We start from the raw sequence: 19,536 nt of genomic DNA on the forward strand, positions 1-19,536 counted from the left end.
CTGAGCTGCCAACAGGTAGCAGGATGGCTCAGCTAAAAAAAAAAAAAAGAAAAAAAAAAGAAAAAGCACTTCCCAACTCATTTTTCTGAAGGCAGTGTTACCTTGATATAAAATCTAACAAAAACATTATGAAAAAGGAAAGTTACAGACCTATCTCATTCATGAATGTAGGTGCAAAAATACTAAAAGAAAGATCAGCAAGTAATTTTTATAAAAAGAATAGCAGCTCACAATTAAATTAGGTTTAGTCCAGAAACACAGGTTGGTTTAATACTTAAAAGGGCAATAAAATAACTCACCACTTTAAAAAACTATCAGGAGAAAAGCTAAATGATTATATAAGTAGATGAAGAAAAAGCATTTGATAAAATTCAATATTCATTCATGATTTAAACAAACAAAAACAAACTAGTAATAGAAAAGAATTTCCTTGATCTGAGAAAGGACAGATACAAAATGCCTGTATACTAAATTGTGAAATACTGAAAAATTCTCCTCCACTTCTAAAATTAGTAACGACACAAGATTTCTCATATTTATAACCAATCTATTCAACACTGTATTGCAGATCATAGTCATTGCAATAAGGTTAGAAAAACACCTTAAAAGTATAAGAACTGGAAAATATGAAATAAAATTATCATTCATAGGCCATATATTTATAGAAAATGAATGCAGTTGAGATAAATTATCAGAATTATAAGCAAGGTTGCTGGTTACCAAGTTAATACAAAAATTAACTGAATTCTACATATCAGCAGTAAATAGAAAAGGTAAAAAAGGTAAAAGGTAAAAAAGATACCATTTATAATACCAAAAAATAAAAATAAAACATCTGGAAGTGTAACAATTGTGAAAGATTATTGGAGAAAACTATAAAATACTGAAATGATAAAGGGATAAAACTATATATGTGGATTGGAACACTCATTGTAAAGATATGATCAACAGATTCAGTGCAATCTTAATCAAACCTCTATAGACTGGCTTGTTGATTTTTGGTTTTTTTTGTTTGTTTGTAGAACTTAGCCAAAAATAGCCAAGGAAATCGTGAAGAAAATCAATAAAGTATGTATTAATTTTCTATTGTTGTCCTAACAAGTTACCACAGACTTGGCATTTATTATTTCCAGCTTCTGTGGGAAAGAAATCTCAGCATAGCATGGGTCAGCTGGTTTTCTGCTTAGAGTTTCACAAGGATCAAGGTACCAGCCAAGCTATGTTCCTGTCTACACACTCTAGGAGTAAATCTATTTCCAGTTTCACTTAGGACTCTGGCAAAATTCAGTCCCAAGCAGTTGTAGGTCTGTCCCCATTTCCTTACTGTCCATCAAGTGGGGTTTGGTCTCAGCTTCCAGAGGGCACCAACTCCTTGGCTCATGGCCCCCTTTCAAAGACAGCAAAGCAGAAGGTCAAGTCCTTTTCATGCTTCGGAGTCAAATCCTTCTGACTCTCCTTCTGCCCCATCTCTCTTCTGCTTCCCTCTCTGCCTTCTCTTCTTCTCTTCTGCCTCTTTTGTTTAAAGGGTTTGTATAATTTCAGTAGGCCTGCCCAAATAATCCACCATAATCTCACTATTTTGAGGTCTGTTAATTACATACACAAAATCCCTTCACAGCACTACCTAGATTAGTATTCAGTTGAATAATCAGGGGATAAAAATCTTGGAAGAACATCTTTAGAAGGCCACCTATCAAAAAAGCTACAGTAATTAAGACAGTAGGGTACTGGCACAAGAATAGGCAAACAAATCATTAGAACACAGAGCCTAGAAACAGACTTGTTTCTGGGTACAGATACTTGGGTTTGCCAAAAAAAAAAAGTAGCACTGTGAAAGAGTGGGAAAAAACAATTCTTTTCAGTAAATGGTACTGGGACATCAGGATAGCCATATGGAAACAAAACTTACTGCTACCTCGTAATATAGAAAAATATCAACTTTAAGAGGATTATACATCTAAATATAAAAAGCATAATAACAAAGTTTCTGAAAGATAATACAGGAGAGTGGGACTTCAGAGTTCAGTGGGCCATCTCTCCAATAAAATAACCACTTAACTGGTGAAAAAAAATTTTTCTTTAACCATTTAATGTCTCTAGAAATTGTTCTAAGGACATACAGCAAATGGAGAAACATTTATTCAAGAAAACATACTAAAACTGAGGTACAAACAGCAAGCATCTATGACATTTGAGACACAAGCCACTCCCATTCTCGTCCCACAACTCAGGGTGACAGAAGTTCTATACCAGACGGGTGCTGCAGGAGCTCCCCTTCCTGGGTCTAACACCAGCTTCACTTTGGGAGGGAAAGGCTGCGGGTATCTCTCACCACCTATCCCAGCCCCCGGCTCTGTTTTGCAGAAACTCTATGCTAGGTAGGCATGGATGAGAAGACTGGGAGTCCCTACTTATAAGGCAGAAGCTCTACTCCAGATACCGTAGACCAAAAATACTGGGTCCCAACTCAGAAGGCAGAGATTCTTTACCAGAAGGGGCAAGCTGAGAATAGGGGCTACTATCCTCACCCAGTACTCCTAAGAGTGAGGTGTCACTTCGAGAGAAGTGATTTGATCTCCTGCCTCTGTCCCTAATTCCACTGAAGCAAGGCAGAGGTTATTCTCAGGGGAAAAGGCATGCTTTCGGAACAGAAAGCTCTGTCCTCCACCTAAGGGAACTGACTTTATTTGGAACAGGAAGTTCACTCCTAAGAGCACTGTCCAAAACTGCAGAGACTTTGGGAGTGAACAACTAAAAGGGGTCTGGTAGTCCCATGATAGTAGTAGCAACAAGCAAAGGCACAGACCCTGTAGAAGTTTAACAAAGAAAGGCAATTAAGAACCCCCTTTAAGCACAAGTCTCAAAGACTGGCAAACTTAGCTTCTGCAGAGACCTGACTTAATACAACCAGACTGTGGAGCAATTTATGCCCCAGGATGTTGATGAAAACAATAGAGCAATCAGCTACCAATTAATGGAGGCTGACAGCTGGGTGTGACAGCAATAGAGGCAGACCAAAGGCTTAATGGGGAGAACAGGAAAGAGACAAAGGGAACAGGGCCAAAACCAAAGTCATCTCTGGTGGTCAGGGAGACAGAGCACATGGCTTTGAGAGGGCCCAGATGTTGGATTTGGCAGACAAAGAGTTCAACTCAGCTATTATAAACATGCTCAAAGAACTAAAGAAAAACATGTTTAAAGAATTAAAGGAAAGTATTGTGACAATGTCTCATCAAATAGAGAATATCAATGAAAAGATAAGAATTATACAAAATAATCAAATGAAAATTCTGGAGTTGAAATATACAATATCTGAAATGAAAAGTTCACTACAGGGGCTAAACAGTGATTGGAGCTGGCAGAAGAGTCAGAATCAGTCCTTCTGTCTACACCAAAGAGTAACCTGAATCTACATGAGAAAACATGAGTGCCAGTAAAAGCAGCATAATTGCATATCTCTTCTTTCTTCTCTTAACTGATTTGAGAAACAATTGTATATAATTGTATTGTTGAGGCTATGACATATAGAAATGTAATATGTATATCTGACAATAATAGCGCAAAGGAGGCAGGTGGAGACAAACTTTATTGGAGTAAGGAAATGATATCAGATGGTAAATGAAATCTACAGAAGGAAATGAAGAGAACCAGAAATGATAAGAGGTTAGTACAAAAACTATAAATATGCATGTTTTTCTTTCTTATCTCAATTTCTTTAAAAGACACAAAGTTAGATAAATAATTATAACTATAACAATGTATTTTGGTATTTGTAACATATAGCAATATGTATAACAAAAACGGGGAGGATGGAGTCGAGTTATATAGGAGTCAAGTTTCTATATATCACTGGAATTAAGTTAGTATAAATCTGAAGTAGATTCTGATAATATGTATAATATAAACCCTAGAGCAATCACTAAGAAAAATAACTCAGAAAACAACTTATAAATCACTAAAGGAATTAAAATGTTACACTAAAAAATATTCAATTAACGCAAAAGAAAGCAGTGAAAGAGGTACAGAAGGACAAAAAGATATGACACATAGAAAACAAAAGTAAAATGGCAGACATAAATCCAACCATATAAGTAACATTAAATGTGAATGGATTAAACAATATATTCAAGAGGTGCAGACTGTACAAGTGGATTAAAAAAGAACAAGATCCAATAAATGCTGTCTACAGAAGACACACTTTAGATTCAAAGACACAAATAAGACGAAAGTAAATGGATGGAAAAAGGCACCATGCCAACAGAAATCACAAAGGAACTGGAGTAGGTATACTATTATAATATCAGACAATCTCTGAGATGTTTTTAGAGGTGATGAGGAACATTTTATAACAATTAAAGAGCCAATCCACCTGTAAGATATAAAAATTATAAATATATATGCACCTTACAACAGAGTCTCAAAATACATGAAGCAAAATGGACAGAATCAAAGAGAGAAATACTCAGGCCAATAATAGTTGGAAGACTGCAATACTCCATTGTCAATGACGAATAGAACTAGGCAGATCAACAAGGAAATAGAAAAACTTAAACACTATAAACCAATTAGAACTAACAGACATCTAGAGAATACTTCTATCCAACAAAAGAATACATATTTTTCTAAAGCACAAATGGAACATTCTCCAGGACAGACCATGTGCTAGGCCACAAAACAAGCATCAATAAATTGAAAACATACAAAATATGTTCTCTGATCACAACAGAATTAAATTAGAAATTAATTACAGAAAGAAATTTGGGAAATTTACAAATTAGCATACTCCTAAATCATCAATAGTTGCAAACAAGAAATCAAAAGGAAAATTAGAAAACTCTTGAGATGAATAAAAATACAACAACATATCAAAACTTATGTGACAAACTAGTTGAGTGCTTAGAGGGAAATTTACAGCTGTAAATGCCTATACTAAAAGAGAACATATAGAAAAACATTTTTATAAACTTGAGATACTTCTTAAATGCCATAAAGAGAAGAAAAAGCAGGCTACAGAACACGGGGAAAATGTTTGTAATAAAAAATAAAGAGTACTAGGGGTGGCCGTGTGGCTCAGTTGGTTAGAGCACAAGCAACAGTGTTGCCTTTGATTCCCACACGGGCCAGGGAGCTGCACCAGCTGCGCCCAAGCTGTGCTGCTGCTAAGCTAATGATGGGCGGCCAGATGCCTCAGTTGGTTAGACCACGTGTTCGGAACAACAAGGCTGCCGGTTCGACTCCCACATGGGATGGTGGGCTGCACCCCCTCAACTAAGATTGAACATGGCACCTTGAGCTGAGCTGCCGATAGGGAGCCAGATGGCTCAGTTGGTTAGAGAGGTGCTCTTAACAACAAAGTTGCCGGTTCGACTCCCACATGGGATAGTGGGCTGTGCCCCCCTGCAACTAGACTGAAAATGGCAACTGGACTTGGAGTTGAGCTGCGCCCTCCACAACTAAGATTGAAGGACAACGACTTGGAGCTGATGGGTCCTGGAAAAACACAATGTTCCCCTTCCCCAATTGTGTTCCCTTCCCCAATTCCCCAATAAAAATCTTTAAAAAATAAAATAAAATATAATAAAGAATACTTATCCAAAATACACAAGGAATTCCTTCAAGTAATTTTTTTTGATAAAGACAAACAACACAAAGGAAAACTGACAAAAGATTTGAACAGGCAGTTCACAACAGATACTCAAAAGCCAATGAACTTATGAAAAAATGGCAAACATCAGGAAATGAAAATTAAAACCACAAATACCATCAGAATACCAAAAATAAATACTAACAGTTCCAATTATTGATGAGGATGTAGAGAATGAGAACTCTCATACACTGTTCATGGGAATGTAATCTGTTACAACCACTTTGGGAAACTCTCAGTATCTACTACAGGTAAATACCCACATGCCCGATAACCCAGTAAATTTACTATTAGGTACATACTCAAGTGATATTAGCAGTACATGTAGAGGCAGGTATAAACATGTTCATACAGCATTATAAGTAAAGAAGTGGGAACAATCCAAACTCCCATCAACAGATTTTATAAACTGTAGTATACACATATAAAGTAATATTACAGAGCAATGAAAATGAACTCCAGTTGCAGGAATTAACACAGAAGAATCTCAAAAACAGTAGTGGAGCAAAAGTAGCTAGGAACAAAACATATTCTGTGTGTGTCCATTTATGTAAAGTTCAAAAACAGGCATAATTAAATCAGAATAGTGATTGCTTTGGGGAGAAGGGGGGAGGTAGTGGCTGATGGGGGCAGAAGAGGGCTTCTGAAGTGAGGGCAATGTTCTATTTCTTGACTTAGTGATGGTTATACAGACCATGGTTTATAATAATTCACAGAGCATTAATTTATTTGTGTGGTTTTTCTGTATGTTATGCTTCAATAATGAAAGGTAAAGCACCATATAAAATTAAAAACTAAAATAAACCGAATCAGTAAACTTAGAGTACTTAAACTTTAGAGGGTAGTAACTTTTAGAGACATATATTTTAAAATATCACATGGAAAAACTGGTATTAAATTTAATAAAAGTATAAAACTTCATATAATGAAAAAATATACAAATATATAAAAAGAAAAAACCATAATGGAGAAAATGGTTCCATCAAATGTAACAACCATATATAGACATCACAACCATATATTCTAATCTCTAAGATATAAACTTCAAGAAAATTTGGCAATGGGCTTTGAATACAAATACTAAGTTGAAATTCACTAGCAATCAAGACATACCAACTGAAACAAGAAGATACCATTTAATAGTTAAATGGAGGAAAACTACTTAAGCAGTACTTTTTTCATGCCTCTGTGACAAATACAATTTCCTCCCTTCTCACTGTTCTTTTGAGAACTTTCCTTCACAGCACTGGAAAGGGTTGCTCTATGATCCAAAAGAAAACCAGTGCCACTGTGGTTCTAGAATTTCCAGTTTCTAGTTCAGTCCTAAGGGATACTCAATCCTATATTCTTCTAATAATAAATCTGCTTTAAGTTTGTTTCCAGCAACCAAAGGATCAATGAATAGCACCTTCATATACTACAACTATATTGTAGTTCTGTTTATATCAGAAGTTGAAAACTGGCAACTCAGATTGTTTTATCTGACCCACAAGGTGCCTTTTTAAAAGTATGAATTACAGTCTTCCTCACTGTGCCCAAGCTCCTGGAGGGCAAGGACTATACATTATGTATCTTTGTTTTCCCAGTGCTAGGTTCCAGGTCGAAAAATACTTGCTGAATGAATAAAAAAACTATGCCAGTAAGGTTCCTACCAAACTCTGACAATTGATTCGTCCCTGAGAAGAAATAATAGACTTTAAAATCCTAGTTAACACACTGGGAAAATAACGACAATGCACATTAAGTGACATCAAAATATTCATCCCCTTTGCCAAGTAAACCAAATTCTTGAAATGTATAAAGAAGTAATTCAAAGGAAAAAAACGATTATATGTATAATAAATGCCACAATATTACACAGTGAAAAGAAATGATTAAAATTATGGTTAAGTTTTGGCATAGATATCAACTAAGTGAGTTAGTATACATTCATTTAAAAGATAATTAGTAATAATGTGCTATGTGGAAACATGTACAGGTGAGGGAATGTAACCAAAACATTACTTTTCAATGACTCTCTAATATGAGCTTGTTTTTCTGTCCCTGCTTTTCCTCTCACAAAGTTCACAAATACAAACACACACACCAACAACTGCAAGTAACTTGCCCAAGGTCACACAACTCAGAAGTAATGGAGAAAGGATACAGGTGGAGATGAGGTCTATCTATAGTAAACCCACAATCTTAACGGCCAATCTATGCTCCACGGCCTACATATCCACAGGTAAGCACACATTATTAAGCACCTAGTGTGCTTAAAGCATTTTCCCTGGTACAAATAAGAACACAAAAAACACAATGCAGGCCCCTTTTACAATTTTCAATGCAGTGCTTTAAAGTACATTTCTGCATAACAAAGATAAAGCATAAACACTGCTAATCCAAATCTAGTGATTGGTGCTTGCTTAAATGTTATAAGCATGTCTCATAAATTTCATCAATTCTCAAGCCATAAAAAATTACAAGAACTAAAATGATGAAAGTATCAATTTAGAACATCATTTGAAATCTACCTCTGTCAAACACAACTGTGCTAGAATTCTTCAACAGGCCAAGGAAACAATCCATGCTCTGCAAAAGGACCTTTATCCAGATAGTACTTGTTCCCTATCCTTGCCGTTGGAACAAAGAAAAAATTTAAATTGTACAGCATAATTGTATGAATACGTAACAGTAATCGTTAACACATGCTGACTGGCTAATGGGTCACAAATTTCTCATTTAATTCTCACAACCTTGTGAAGTAGTTACCATTACTATCCCACCCTATAATCAAGACAAACTATGGATGAGGCATTGAGGTTAAGTTTACTACAGTAAGTGGCAAAACGCAAACTGGAACCCAGGTCTAACAAATATGAGCTTGTAACTATCACTTACATTAAATTATGTTACACTAACTTTCTACTTATGGTATCAATATCCAAATGCTGTCAACTAGGTCAGAGAAGTAGGGAAACACAGAGGCAAGAGAAATAGCGGCCAGTGGCTTGCAGTATGCTGCCACTTATATTAATACCCTTTTTGGTTTTGTTGTTGTTTAAAACTATAAAATAGTTTTTTTTAAATAGTGAGAGTGAGAAATGCCCAGAGAAACTATAATAAAGCATTTGGCTTTTTGGATTAGATGCATGTTTAGTGTCAGATGTGCACCCTTTGGTTAAGGGGCAGGCACTATATTAATATTTAAGCCCAGTAATTCCTAGGGTGAGTTGAACCCTGCCTGGGTAAAAACTACATGCCTGTTTCATACATTGCTGGTATATGAGCTGAGTACAATCCTTCAAATAATAACTTGGCAGCATTTATCAAAAGCACTAAAATTGCTTTATATTTTTTGCCCTGACAATTCCATCATTGAGAATTGCCTTTAAAAAAAAACAAAAGTGAAAAACAGCTTTTACTCAGAGATACTCATTATATCATGATCTATAATAGACAAAAATTAAATTAAAAATAAAAAGAAATAGGGCCGGCCGAGTGGCGCGTTGGTTAGGAGTTGGCTTGGGATGCCTGCTCTGAGCAGCAGAAGCCCTGTTTGGATCCCACATGCGGGCCAGTGACGCTGAGCCCTCTACAGCTAAGATAGTGAACAACAGCTCGACCTGGAGCTGGGCTGCTGTGAGTCTCTGGTGAAGGCATAGGCTGCAGTGGGGCTGGCCGGCAGCGGTGTGAGCTTTTGTGAGCCGCCGTGAGTGGCCATCCAATGGCCGGGGAGTGACTGCCTCACCCGGGAAGAGCACAATGATAATACCAACATGGGCTAGTGAAGCAATATCCTCCACAACTAGACTGAAGAACAAAAGGACAGCAACTTGTCTGTTCCCCTCCCCAAATTCCCCAATAAAATCTTTAAAAATAAATAAATAAAAAATAACCTGAATAACTACCTATTGTAGTAGTTTTGTTCAACTGATCCCTTCCTCAGGAAACTACCACTCACCTCATCTGTGCAATCTTAAGTGGCCTGTCAGTCGTGGCTTTCTGTTGGTTCCCCAACTCGCCCTACCCAAAGCCATAGTGGCTACCTTGCCGTTCTTCATCACCCAGGTCCCAATGGTTGATTTAGGAATTAACAATTAGAATACAGCAACATCACCCAGAGCTAACATGTGGACTTCAGAAAAGAGAAGCTGTCTTTCAAGTGTAATTGCTAAGCTAAAAGGTATGTGTGTGGGGCTCTAGAACCAAGAGGCCAGCAGAACCCAGAAATGGAGACAACAAGGCACAATGACATTATCTGAGATCTTGGATCCAAGATGCTTCCAAAGCCATTCCATCTTCTTCCATACATACAATTCCCAGTTATGTGAACCAATAAATTACTTTTTTAATTTACCAAAACTTGTGTTAAGTTTTTATCACAGGTAAGCAATAGAATCATGACTAACACACTAGAACAGGGGTCAGCAAACTGCGGCTCGCGAGCCACATGCAGCTCTTTGGGTACGCTCCGTCTCAAAAGTTTGCCAACCCCTGGAAGAGCCAATCCTGTCCCTCACAACAATTTAAAAATTATTCGAGAGCCATAAATATATTTTTACATAATCACCATTATGTGAATAATATCCTTTAAAATTTTTATAAATGAAACTATGATAGTTTTATTTTCATTTTCAATTTTACTTCAGAGCCACATATATGTATCCAAACAGCCGCATGTGGATCGCAAGCCGCAGCATGCTGACCCCTGCCCTAGAATGGCTAAGTAAATTATAGTACATCCATTCAATAGAATAACGTTGACGCGACAGTGTAACTGTTAAGAGCATGTACTCAAGAGCCTAGTCTGAATCCTGGCTCTGCTACATATTCTCTGTGTGTCCTTCGGTAAATTACTTAACCTCTCTGTGCTTCAATTTCCTGATCTTTAAAATAGAGATACAGTAGTAGTTATTTCATGATTGTTAGAAGTAAATGAGTTACTATTTACAGAGTGCCTCGAACAGGGCCTAACATTAATAAGTATATGTAGTTTTTAAATAAATAAGTAAAAAAAGCAACATACAAAGTTGACTAAACCATATAATTACAGTGATGTTTCTTAAAATCTGTGGGGGAAAAAAAAAAAGGAAAAACAGTAGTTTTTAAAAACCAAGCACACACAATCCAGCAACAGAAAAAAAAAAGAAACATGCGCTGTCTCATGAGAAACAGGATGACTCTGACTGGCTTCACACAAGTCCCTATGACCCTCCCCAGCTACACAATATTCATCTCAGGAAGCACAAACATAGTGTCAAGTATGGAATCATGAAATCACACAAGGTATCACACAGAATTTACCAGGTTAAAGCTTTAGAATTTAAACAGAGAAGTTGTCATTTTCTCCAGATAAATTAGTTTCCAAGGAAAGGCACAAATTTATGAGTACAACCAATTCTTAATCCATATAAATGAAGAACAAATATTACAAGTTATCCCCAAAAACCAATCATAGCTGGCTTTGTAATGTATCTTTGTAGACTATAGCATTTTTACAATTAAATACAGACATAACTTGTCTTCTTGAAATCCACAAAATTTCAGACCTAATAATAAAGTCACATTGAGACAATTTAATGGTTCTAAGGCCCCAGACAGGTAACTTTTAGCTTAGCAACTACACTTGAAAGACAACTTCTCTTTTCTGAAGTCCACATGTCGGTTCTGGGTTGATGCTGCTGTATTCCAATTGTTAATTCCAAAACCAGCCATGGGACCTGGGTGATGATTTGTTTTACATCCTACCATCTGATTCAGCACTGCGTATCTTTCCATACCATGCTTTGAATCCCTATCAACCCATTCAAATTCTCTGCTTCTCATTAGATTTACTAAATAATACAGTACCCCAAGGGATCTGTCTTGTATGCAATAAAGTAACTAAATCTGTTTTAAAAAATACTTCTTATAGATGAGCTTAAAGATTGAGCTTCAAGCCTCCTTTCCCTGCCATATTAAATACTAGTAAGAGTCAAAGTTCTGCCACTAAAGAACCTCAGTTTTGTTCAGAGCTTTATGTACCAGGTTATAAAGGCTCCACAATTAAGTGGACTACTCCTGTATCAACACTGGAAAATTCTTTGTTCAAACTCTAATGTTTATTTGTTATGGCTACAGTGGACTTATGAGGCCAAAATATTAAGATAAATGACATTCCAGGTCAGCCGGTTGGCTCAGGTGGTTAGAGAGCAGTGCTCATAACACCAAGGTAGCTGGTTTGATTCCCACATGGGCCACCGAGCTGCACTCTCCACAACTAGACTGAAGACAACTATTTGACGTGGAGCTGATGGGTCCTGGAAAAACACACTGTTCCTCAATAAAATTTCTTTTAAAAAAAAGGTAAATGACATTCCAATTTAGATTATTAAACATGAAAATAAGATTTTTCATTAGTGTATCTCTAACATTACCATGAAAGTACTAAACCCATCTGAAAAAATGAAATGTAAGTAAGGTTTGAACAGCTGGCACAACTTTCTAAATTGGGTTGGTTTTGGGGTTTTAAAAATCTTATCTTCATACGTGTATAAAACTCATGCAAAAAAAAATTAACAAAAGTTTAGAGGTAAACTGGATGAGCCTAAAAGACTGATTAGTAAATTAAAATGTGCTAAAGAAAAAAAACTAAGAAATTACCCAAGCCAAATTTCCATTTTTTAGCCAATATATCCTAGTAATTAAAAGTGCAGACTTGGTTCAAATCTCAGCACTAACATTTACTACTCTGTATCACACTGGGCAAGCTTCTTCAAGTCTCTGTGCTTCAGTTTCCTCATCTGTAAAGTGAGAATCATTGCATACACTTCACAGAGCTATGAAAATTAAATGAATTAACATGTGCAAACAATAAATTTCAGCTATTACTGTTACTGCTATCTACATCACTCTCTAAAATAGTGTGCCTAAGAATCACTAAAATAAGCATCTTCCTGAGTCTGAAATATGTGCCTATTAACATATATAGTCACTCCATTTTAAAGAAAATTTAACCATCCTTCAACAAAACTTTTTGTTAGGTGCTAGTTCTACAGAGGGCATCCTACCTACTATGCGCTGAGAATGTAGAAATGAATAAAACATGGTCTCTGAATTCAAGGCCTTTGTGTCTAGTAGGCAACATAAACAGAACTACAGTAAAAGGTAGCATGATGGAGGTGCTATGAAACAGACAATCCTACAGGACACTGTGGAACAACACAGGCACAGGCACCTAACTCACGGGGAAAAACATTCCGGAGATAATCTGAGAATCAATCCACTAATTATTTCACTTCAGAGCACCACACTGTTATGTAATTTACATAGTTTTTAATATATTCATAACAGTGTCTTAGAATGTGGATGATTAAAAAAAAAAAAACAAGGTCACCCACCACACTACTTACCATGCTCATAAACTTAAAAATCTTTTGGTAATAATGAAGATGACTATCTTCTCTTAACAAACCAAATCATAACCTTGAAAAGGTCACATTGCTTCTTCAAAAACATTCCTTTCACCAGTAAATAAAAAGCCACAAACTTCCCTCCAGTTAATTCTGTTAGGACAAATGTCAAAAGAATAATATTTTTGAGCTGGTAGAGACCTCTGAGAGCCTCCAATCCAACCCCCTCATTTTACAGATGAAAAGAAGCCACAAAGGATAATGGAAAAAGCACTAAGCTGAGAGTTAGAAAACTGAATTGTGGTCCCACCTCCTTTACAGTAAAAGCCTGGGCAAATTATCTAAGTTTCCTCATCTGTAAAATGAGAAGTTTGGACTCAGTTGCTTCCAAGGTCCTTTTCAGCTCTATAATTCGCATTTTATGAAATGGAAGCAGAGATAAGAAACTTGTCCAAGGTCACACAGCTAGTTAATGGCAAAGTAGGGATTCCAATGACAATCAATGCACTTTCTCATCTGTAACATACTGTTTCTCCTACTTTCTAACACTATTCCCTAAATTATTCTAAGATCTTTGGAAATTATTAATAAGCAGTAAGGATTTTATAAAACTAAATGACTTAGTCCTATGGCTCCTCTATAGAAAATAAGCTTTAAATCCAAATGGTACAAGTACAAGAAGTCTCAAGCTGTGTGTCACTTACTGCACTTATTACCATAAGCTGACCTCAAGGAAGTTATGGGAATTTATGCTTAACTTTCCACCACCTAAAATCTAACCTTTCAATGCAACTCACAGAAGAGATTATGTTCCATAAAAAATTAAAATATGAACTGTTATAGGTAATGATAAATATTACATATATAATTCTCTGAATAAGATGAGAATTAAAATTTGTCATTTTATTTTCTGTCCTGATTATATTTAATATGCATTTTCAAATTCAGGAGAGATCAATTAAAATACTTTTCCTTCATGTGCCCTCTTTTCAGACTCCCTAGCTTTAAAACCATTAGAACAGATTAAGCATATTACTTCTGGAATCACATAAACAATTACAAATAAAAGACTACAGAGTGTTGATAGTTTCTCTTTCAAAACTGAAAATTAGCCCCCCACAGTATTCTAAAATTCTGTGTCCAAATATAGTACAACTCCACTAAACCGTATCATAGGCAGCATCTGATTCCCTAAAATGCCTTCAAAGCTTATTATATTTCACTGGGAATTTAGCGAGATTTTGGGAAGACTGATAGTGTTGATTCCAAAAAACACAAGAATATCCTCAGAGGAAGAGCACAATAAAAATGCAAACTAGTAACAAAGTCAACAATAGCTTCAATTCATACTGCTGACTTAAGAGAATATTCAAAAACATTCATGAATATATAAGTACAGTTTAACTATAGTGATTTTCAAAAAAATCACAGAATGTATACATTTTTAAATTGGATGGGACCTTAAATAACTTAATTCAATAGCACCCCAAATAAGAATCTACACAATTTATCTCTGCCTCCCCACAAAACGTCCCTGTCATCTGCTTTAAGTTCTTACAGCTAAATACTTCAAGAGGCAGTTCTTTCCATTGTGGGGTAAGTCTAGTTGCTATACAGTTCTTGCAGTCTTGTCAAAAAATTATACTGAACTCAATTTATGCCTTCCTAACTTCCATCTGCTGGTCTACCTTCTAAAATAGCAGAATGTATTCTCTCTTCTACTTATGTTTTTTAAATACCTGAAGACAGCTATCATGTTTTCCACCATTTCCACCGTAGTGTTTTCTTTAGGTGAAATATATGGTCCACAGATTTCTCATGGGCCCTGGAGACACTTCTGGAATATAATGTATTTCCATATTGCAAGTAACCTTTAAAACAACCTGCCACTTGTCAAATTTTGGTGTAATATCAAAAAAGAATATATCCTTCTCAAAAAGCTATTAAAATACTTATTCTTTTCCAACTACATATCTACGTGAACCTGGATTTTCTTCACACACCTCAATCAAAACAATCACAACAGACTGAAAGCAGAAGCAAAATCCAGCTGTCTTCTGGTAAGCCAGAAATTAAAGTGCTTTGTAAAATATAAAACAAAACCACTAGTCTCACTAAAGCTTTTGTTTTAGAATATTCTTTTGAAATTCTATTTGAAATTATTTCATTTCTAATATCGTAAATATCAACAGACATAACCCACACAAAATCTCTTTAAAGTCCTCAATAATTTTTAAGAGAGTAAAAGGGTCCTGAGACCAAAAAGGCTAAAGCAAGCCTATTTCTCAGGGGCAGATTCCCGTCTAGACCTCTATCCTGGGCTTCTCTTTCTCTCTTTCCCTTTCTCTCCCTTTCTCTCTCTTTCTCTCTCTCCTCTAACATGTAAATGTGCATCTCCATCTTGATGCCTGGGGCTTCATATATGCAATTTCTGTTAGCATTAATGAAATCTGAGACTATAGCTTCAGGATAAATATACAGCCCTAAAGAGGATTAACACAGTTTTACTTTACATGCTAATTGGTCAAAAAGAAGTATACCTACCCACTGCGCATGTATTCATGAGCTAGAATCCTTAAACATACAACCCTATCCTCTTCTAGCTAGTGACTTCAAGAAATTAAATGGCCATCTGGTACACCTTTATTTTTAACATCTCCCTACGGGTATTACTAAATCATTTGGAGTCAAATACTCTAATTCTTCTATCTAAGGGTTGCAGTCTGTAAATATGGAAACACGAGAAAGCAACAGTTTAATTACACTGTGACAGTACCTTTTTAACCAAACTACTTTTACTATTTACATAAAGATAAAGCAAATTATTTATATCTGGTAAGATAAAAAGAAAATGCAAGTCTTTTGTATAATCCTTAATTTGACTCAGCAATAACCCATTCAAAAGCACCCATGTACTAATGATACAGGACAAAAAAAAAAATCTGCTCACCTAGCCGATATAACACTAAGTTTTTTAGGCTTCAACAAAGCAAAACTGACCTTTATTTGAAAATGTACTTAATTTCTTAACTTCCCACCTCCTTAATCGCTTGACTATTAGAAGATAAAGTGGGACAGAGACCACAGGTTTAAAAGATCCAACATGAAATCTATAGCTACATTCTGAGACCTTCTCAGAGAAATTCAAGACTGATAAAGAAAAAGCTTTCGGACTCCCAAGATAAAAAGTAGTCAATACTATATAATACAAATCCCTAAGTTCTAATAAATTCCTAAGTCTTATAATATTTATGTGTATTTTATTTGTAATTAAGCAAAACTATATTAATATAATAAAAATAGGGTGAGAAAGGAAGAAAGTCAAAATATGGAGCATTAAAAATAATCAGCTTATAATCTTAGATTTTTTATTTCAAATATATCAAAACTTCAAAATAATTTTTTCAGACACTTACAGCACATCTTTAAAAACAGCCCATTTTCAAAGTTAAGTTTTCTTAAAAGTTCATCACATATATAACCATTATATGTGTAAATATACATGTGTCTCTTAAATTTAAAATTTCCTATTATATATTAAATTGGCTCAATTTTTCAAGAAACAAGGTTTGTTCTCTTCTTGATACATACAGTCAAGTTCCATTTATATTAGAAGTTCTTATTAGCAGTCACCAGAAGTTGAAAGCTCTCTCAATTAACATCAATTTATATAACATACTAAATGTATACCTGGAAAAGATGCTACACACTTGCTAAAATAAAAACTGAGATCCCACTCAAAAGAAAATGTCTCCATCTTGATACTTGGGGCTATTAGTGAAATCTGAGGCTATAGCTTCAAGATGAGTATATAACCCTAGGGAGGATTAACATAATTTTAATTAACATGCTGGTTGGTCAAAAAGAAATAAACGACTGTGGCCATACAAGTACTTGAAATACAGTATAACTTCCACAACAGCATGTGCTGTTATTTCATTAATTAAAAGAGACTCACTAGTTTAGGTTTCATAAAAATCTATTGTAATCTAAACTGCTGGGGAAATTCTGGTTATTTGGAAGTTCAAGTTAAATTATTCCAACCCCTTAAAAATTTCAAACATCAGGAAAAGCGCAGAATAGTATAAAAGTTTTTTAAACTAAAGTTGAAGTAAACTCCAAAACTCACAATCTAAATTTTGCAGCCCCCAAATTACTAATACTGATTAGATGTTACAGATGAACAATTAACTACTACATCCTCAGGGTCTAGCATCTGAGCAAAGCACCTGCCTCACAGAAATGGCTCAATAAATGTATCTGAAAAAAACAACAACAAATGAATGGATGGATAGAAGAATGGATGAATGAATGAATGAATGGATGGATGCATGAATGAATGAATGAATGAATGAATGAATGGTATAGCCTTAAAAAACGGGAGTCTTTCCCAAGACTATCACTATCATTACACTATCATTCATAACACTATCATTAAGCATCTTAATGAAACTACAGACAAAAGTAAAAGCACGCTGAAAGTGCCAACTGCTCTATTTACAAAACAAATTTTAAAACATTCATTTACAAATTTTCCAGTGCAAAAAACAAAATCACCAAATGTGCTAAATTTAAGTTAATCAATAAATAAAACTTTTATCTTCTAATAATCAGAATTCAGTGTCGGGGTGAGATGGGAAGGGGAAAATGTCTGTCAATGTATTCAGCATGTTTAATGGATGCCATAAATCAAACCTTTCCATGAATTTTCTAGAGCAAATTCATGCCAATCTTTGAGCCTATTGTCACTTTCACACATGCTCACAGGAACAAAATGACAAAGAATGCTATGCCGGAACCAGTGGATTGAGGACACAAAACACTTGATTAACAATTGTCAAGGCTCCAAGTAGTAAACATTGACAGATATTTTCAAAATAAATTAATCCCACCGATTCCTACATAAGTCAAAGCTCCTGGTTTCCTTAGATGATTCACTAGACTATTGCACTTCCAGACATTTTTTATTTTTTATTTTATTTTTTTTGAGAAGGTGGCTACAATCTCCTTGTGTGACACAACTGGGAGTGAGCCCAAATGCTGATGAATACCGCTCAACGTGTTCCAGACAAAAGAGCGTTAAACGCGAATCCAAGCACATTTATTCTTCCACCATAAATGCATGTTCTCCCAAATAGCATTTTATGTGGTATACTTAAAGTTAAATACATACAGCAAGTTGAAATTTTAGTCAAAAGCACTCTGGTGTCTTACTAGCTGTGTAACTGCTACATCTGGTGGCAGCACGCTTACATGCAAGAAGCCAGAAAACTTAGAAAACAATTGTAACCGATCTGGTGCGTGTTTGCAGTAACCTTTAAGCGGATATTTCCCACAAAACCCACGACTCTGTCAAAGAAGAACGGTAGCCTACTTGCAGTAGAGAGAATGCACAAAACACACAGGAGGTGATGCCGAAGGAAAGTTGCAACCATCTGAAGAGGTGGTTTAAAAAGCCTGCCCACGAGTCAGTCTATCCTTTAAATTGCTCTGGGGGGGCCAAGCAAGGGATCACACTCGGCTTTGATCATTTCAGCGGCTCTCCCCAAAGGGCAGAGTCCCTGCAAACGAGGGGCATCCTCCAGGTCCCGGGCAGCAAAGCTCGCAGAGCAGGGACCGCCTCTATGGGAGGAGTACGCGAGGGAAGGGGAGGGGGCTCGAGGATGAATGCTTCAACGGGAGGGTAAACCCACTAGAGACCGGAGGCCAGGAGGTTAAGAGTACTGAGTGTACTAGCAAATGGAGCAGAAAGGGGCTCGCGTCCGGGGGGAGTCTTTCCACCCGAGCAGGACTGGCTCCTAAGAACCCCAGGCGAGTCTGTGCCCTCGCCTCGCCCCGTCCCCTCCAGCGCGCACCCCGTCTCCCGTGTCCTCCGCCACCCGCGAACCACCACCCACAGCCAGCGCACTACCTCCCCGGAGACGGGCGGCCTCGCGTCTACCTCGCCACCATCCCCCACCCGGGGTCGCGGGGAGGAGACCCAGGGGACGCGGGGACCCCAGCGCGGGAGGGGAGGCCCGCGAGCGGGCGCGGGCGCGACGGCGCTTACCTTCCCTGGGCCTCCCGGATGGCGGCGTGTGATTCAGCAGGGACCTGGCCGCCGCCGCCGAGCCCGGGGTTGGAGACGTGGAGAGCTGGGACCAAGATGGCGGCCCCTCCAAACTTCCACTGCTACTTTGGACACTCATCAAGCTACTTTCTGGGAACCCAACTCCCCCCCTGCGACGGCAGCGGCGGCAACGGCACCGGCACCCGCCTCCGTCATGGCGGGGGCCGCGCTTGAGGGCGAGCAAGAGAGCGAGGGCAGGGAGGGGAGAGTCAAGGGGATGGGGGAGGAAGCCGAGAAGGGGGGAGGTGGGGAGGGAAGAGGTGAGGGGAGGAGAGGGGACGGGGAGGAGGAGGGAGGGGGGAAGCGAGGGAGCGGGCTGGCGCGCCGGAGAAGAGGCGGAGGGAAGGAGCGAGGTGGCTGAGGCGTCGAGGGGGCGTCCGCCGGGGTCGGAGCGCGGGCGGAGCGCGGGC

At 37.4% G+C, this 19,536-nt stretch overlaps 1 protein-coding gene across 1 annotated transcript in view; it reads right to left on the reverse strand.

Annotated features, from left to right (window-relative positions):
* The window catches only part of TLK1 (tousled like kinase 1), a 128,480-nt gene extending 109,275 nt beyond the window's left edge, over window positions 1–19,205 (reverse strand). The window contains exon 1 of the mRNA XM_019656821.1: window positions 19,067–19,205. Within this exon, the coding sequence (XP_019512366.1) occupies window positions 19,067–19,205 (139 nt within the window). The remainder of the gene's footprint in view (window positions 1–19,066) is intronic.
* Window positions 19,206–19,536: the final 331 nt, after the last annotated feature.

This window comes from Hipposideros armiger, unplaced genomic scaffold (assembly GCF_001890085.2).
Source record: "Hipposideros armiger isolate ML-2016 unplaced genomic scaffold, ASM189008v1 scaffold_266, whole genome shotgun sequence".
Classification (NCBI taxonomy): domain Eukaryota; kingdom Metazoa; phylum Chordata; class Mammalia; order Chiroptera; family Hipposideridae; genus Hipposideros; species Hipposideros armiger.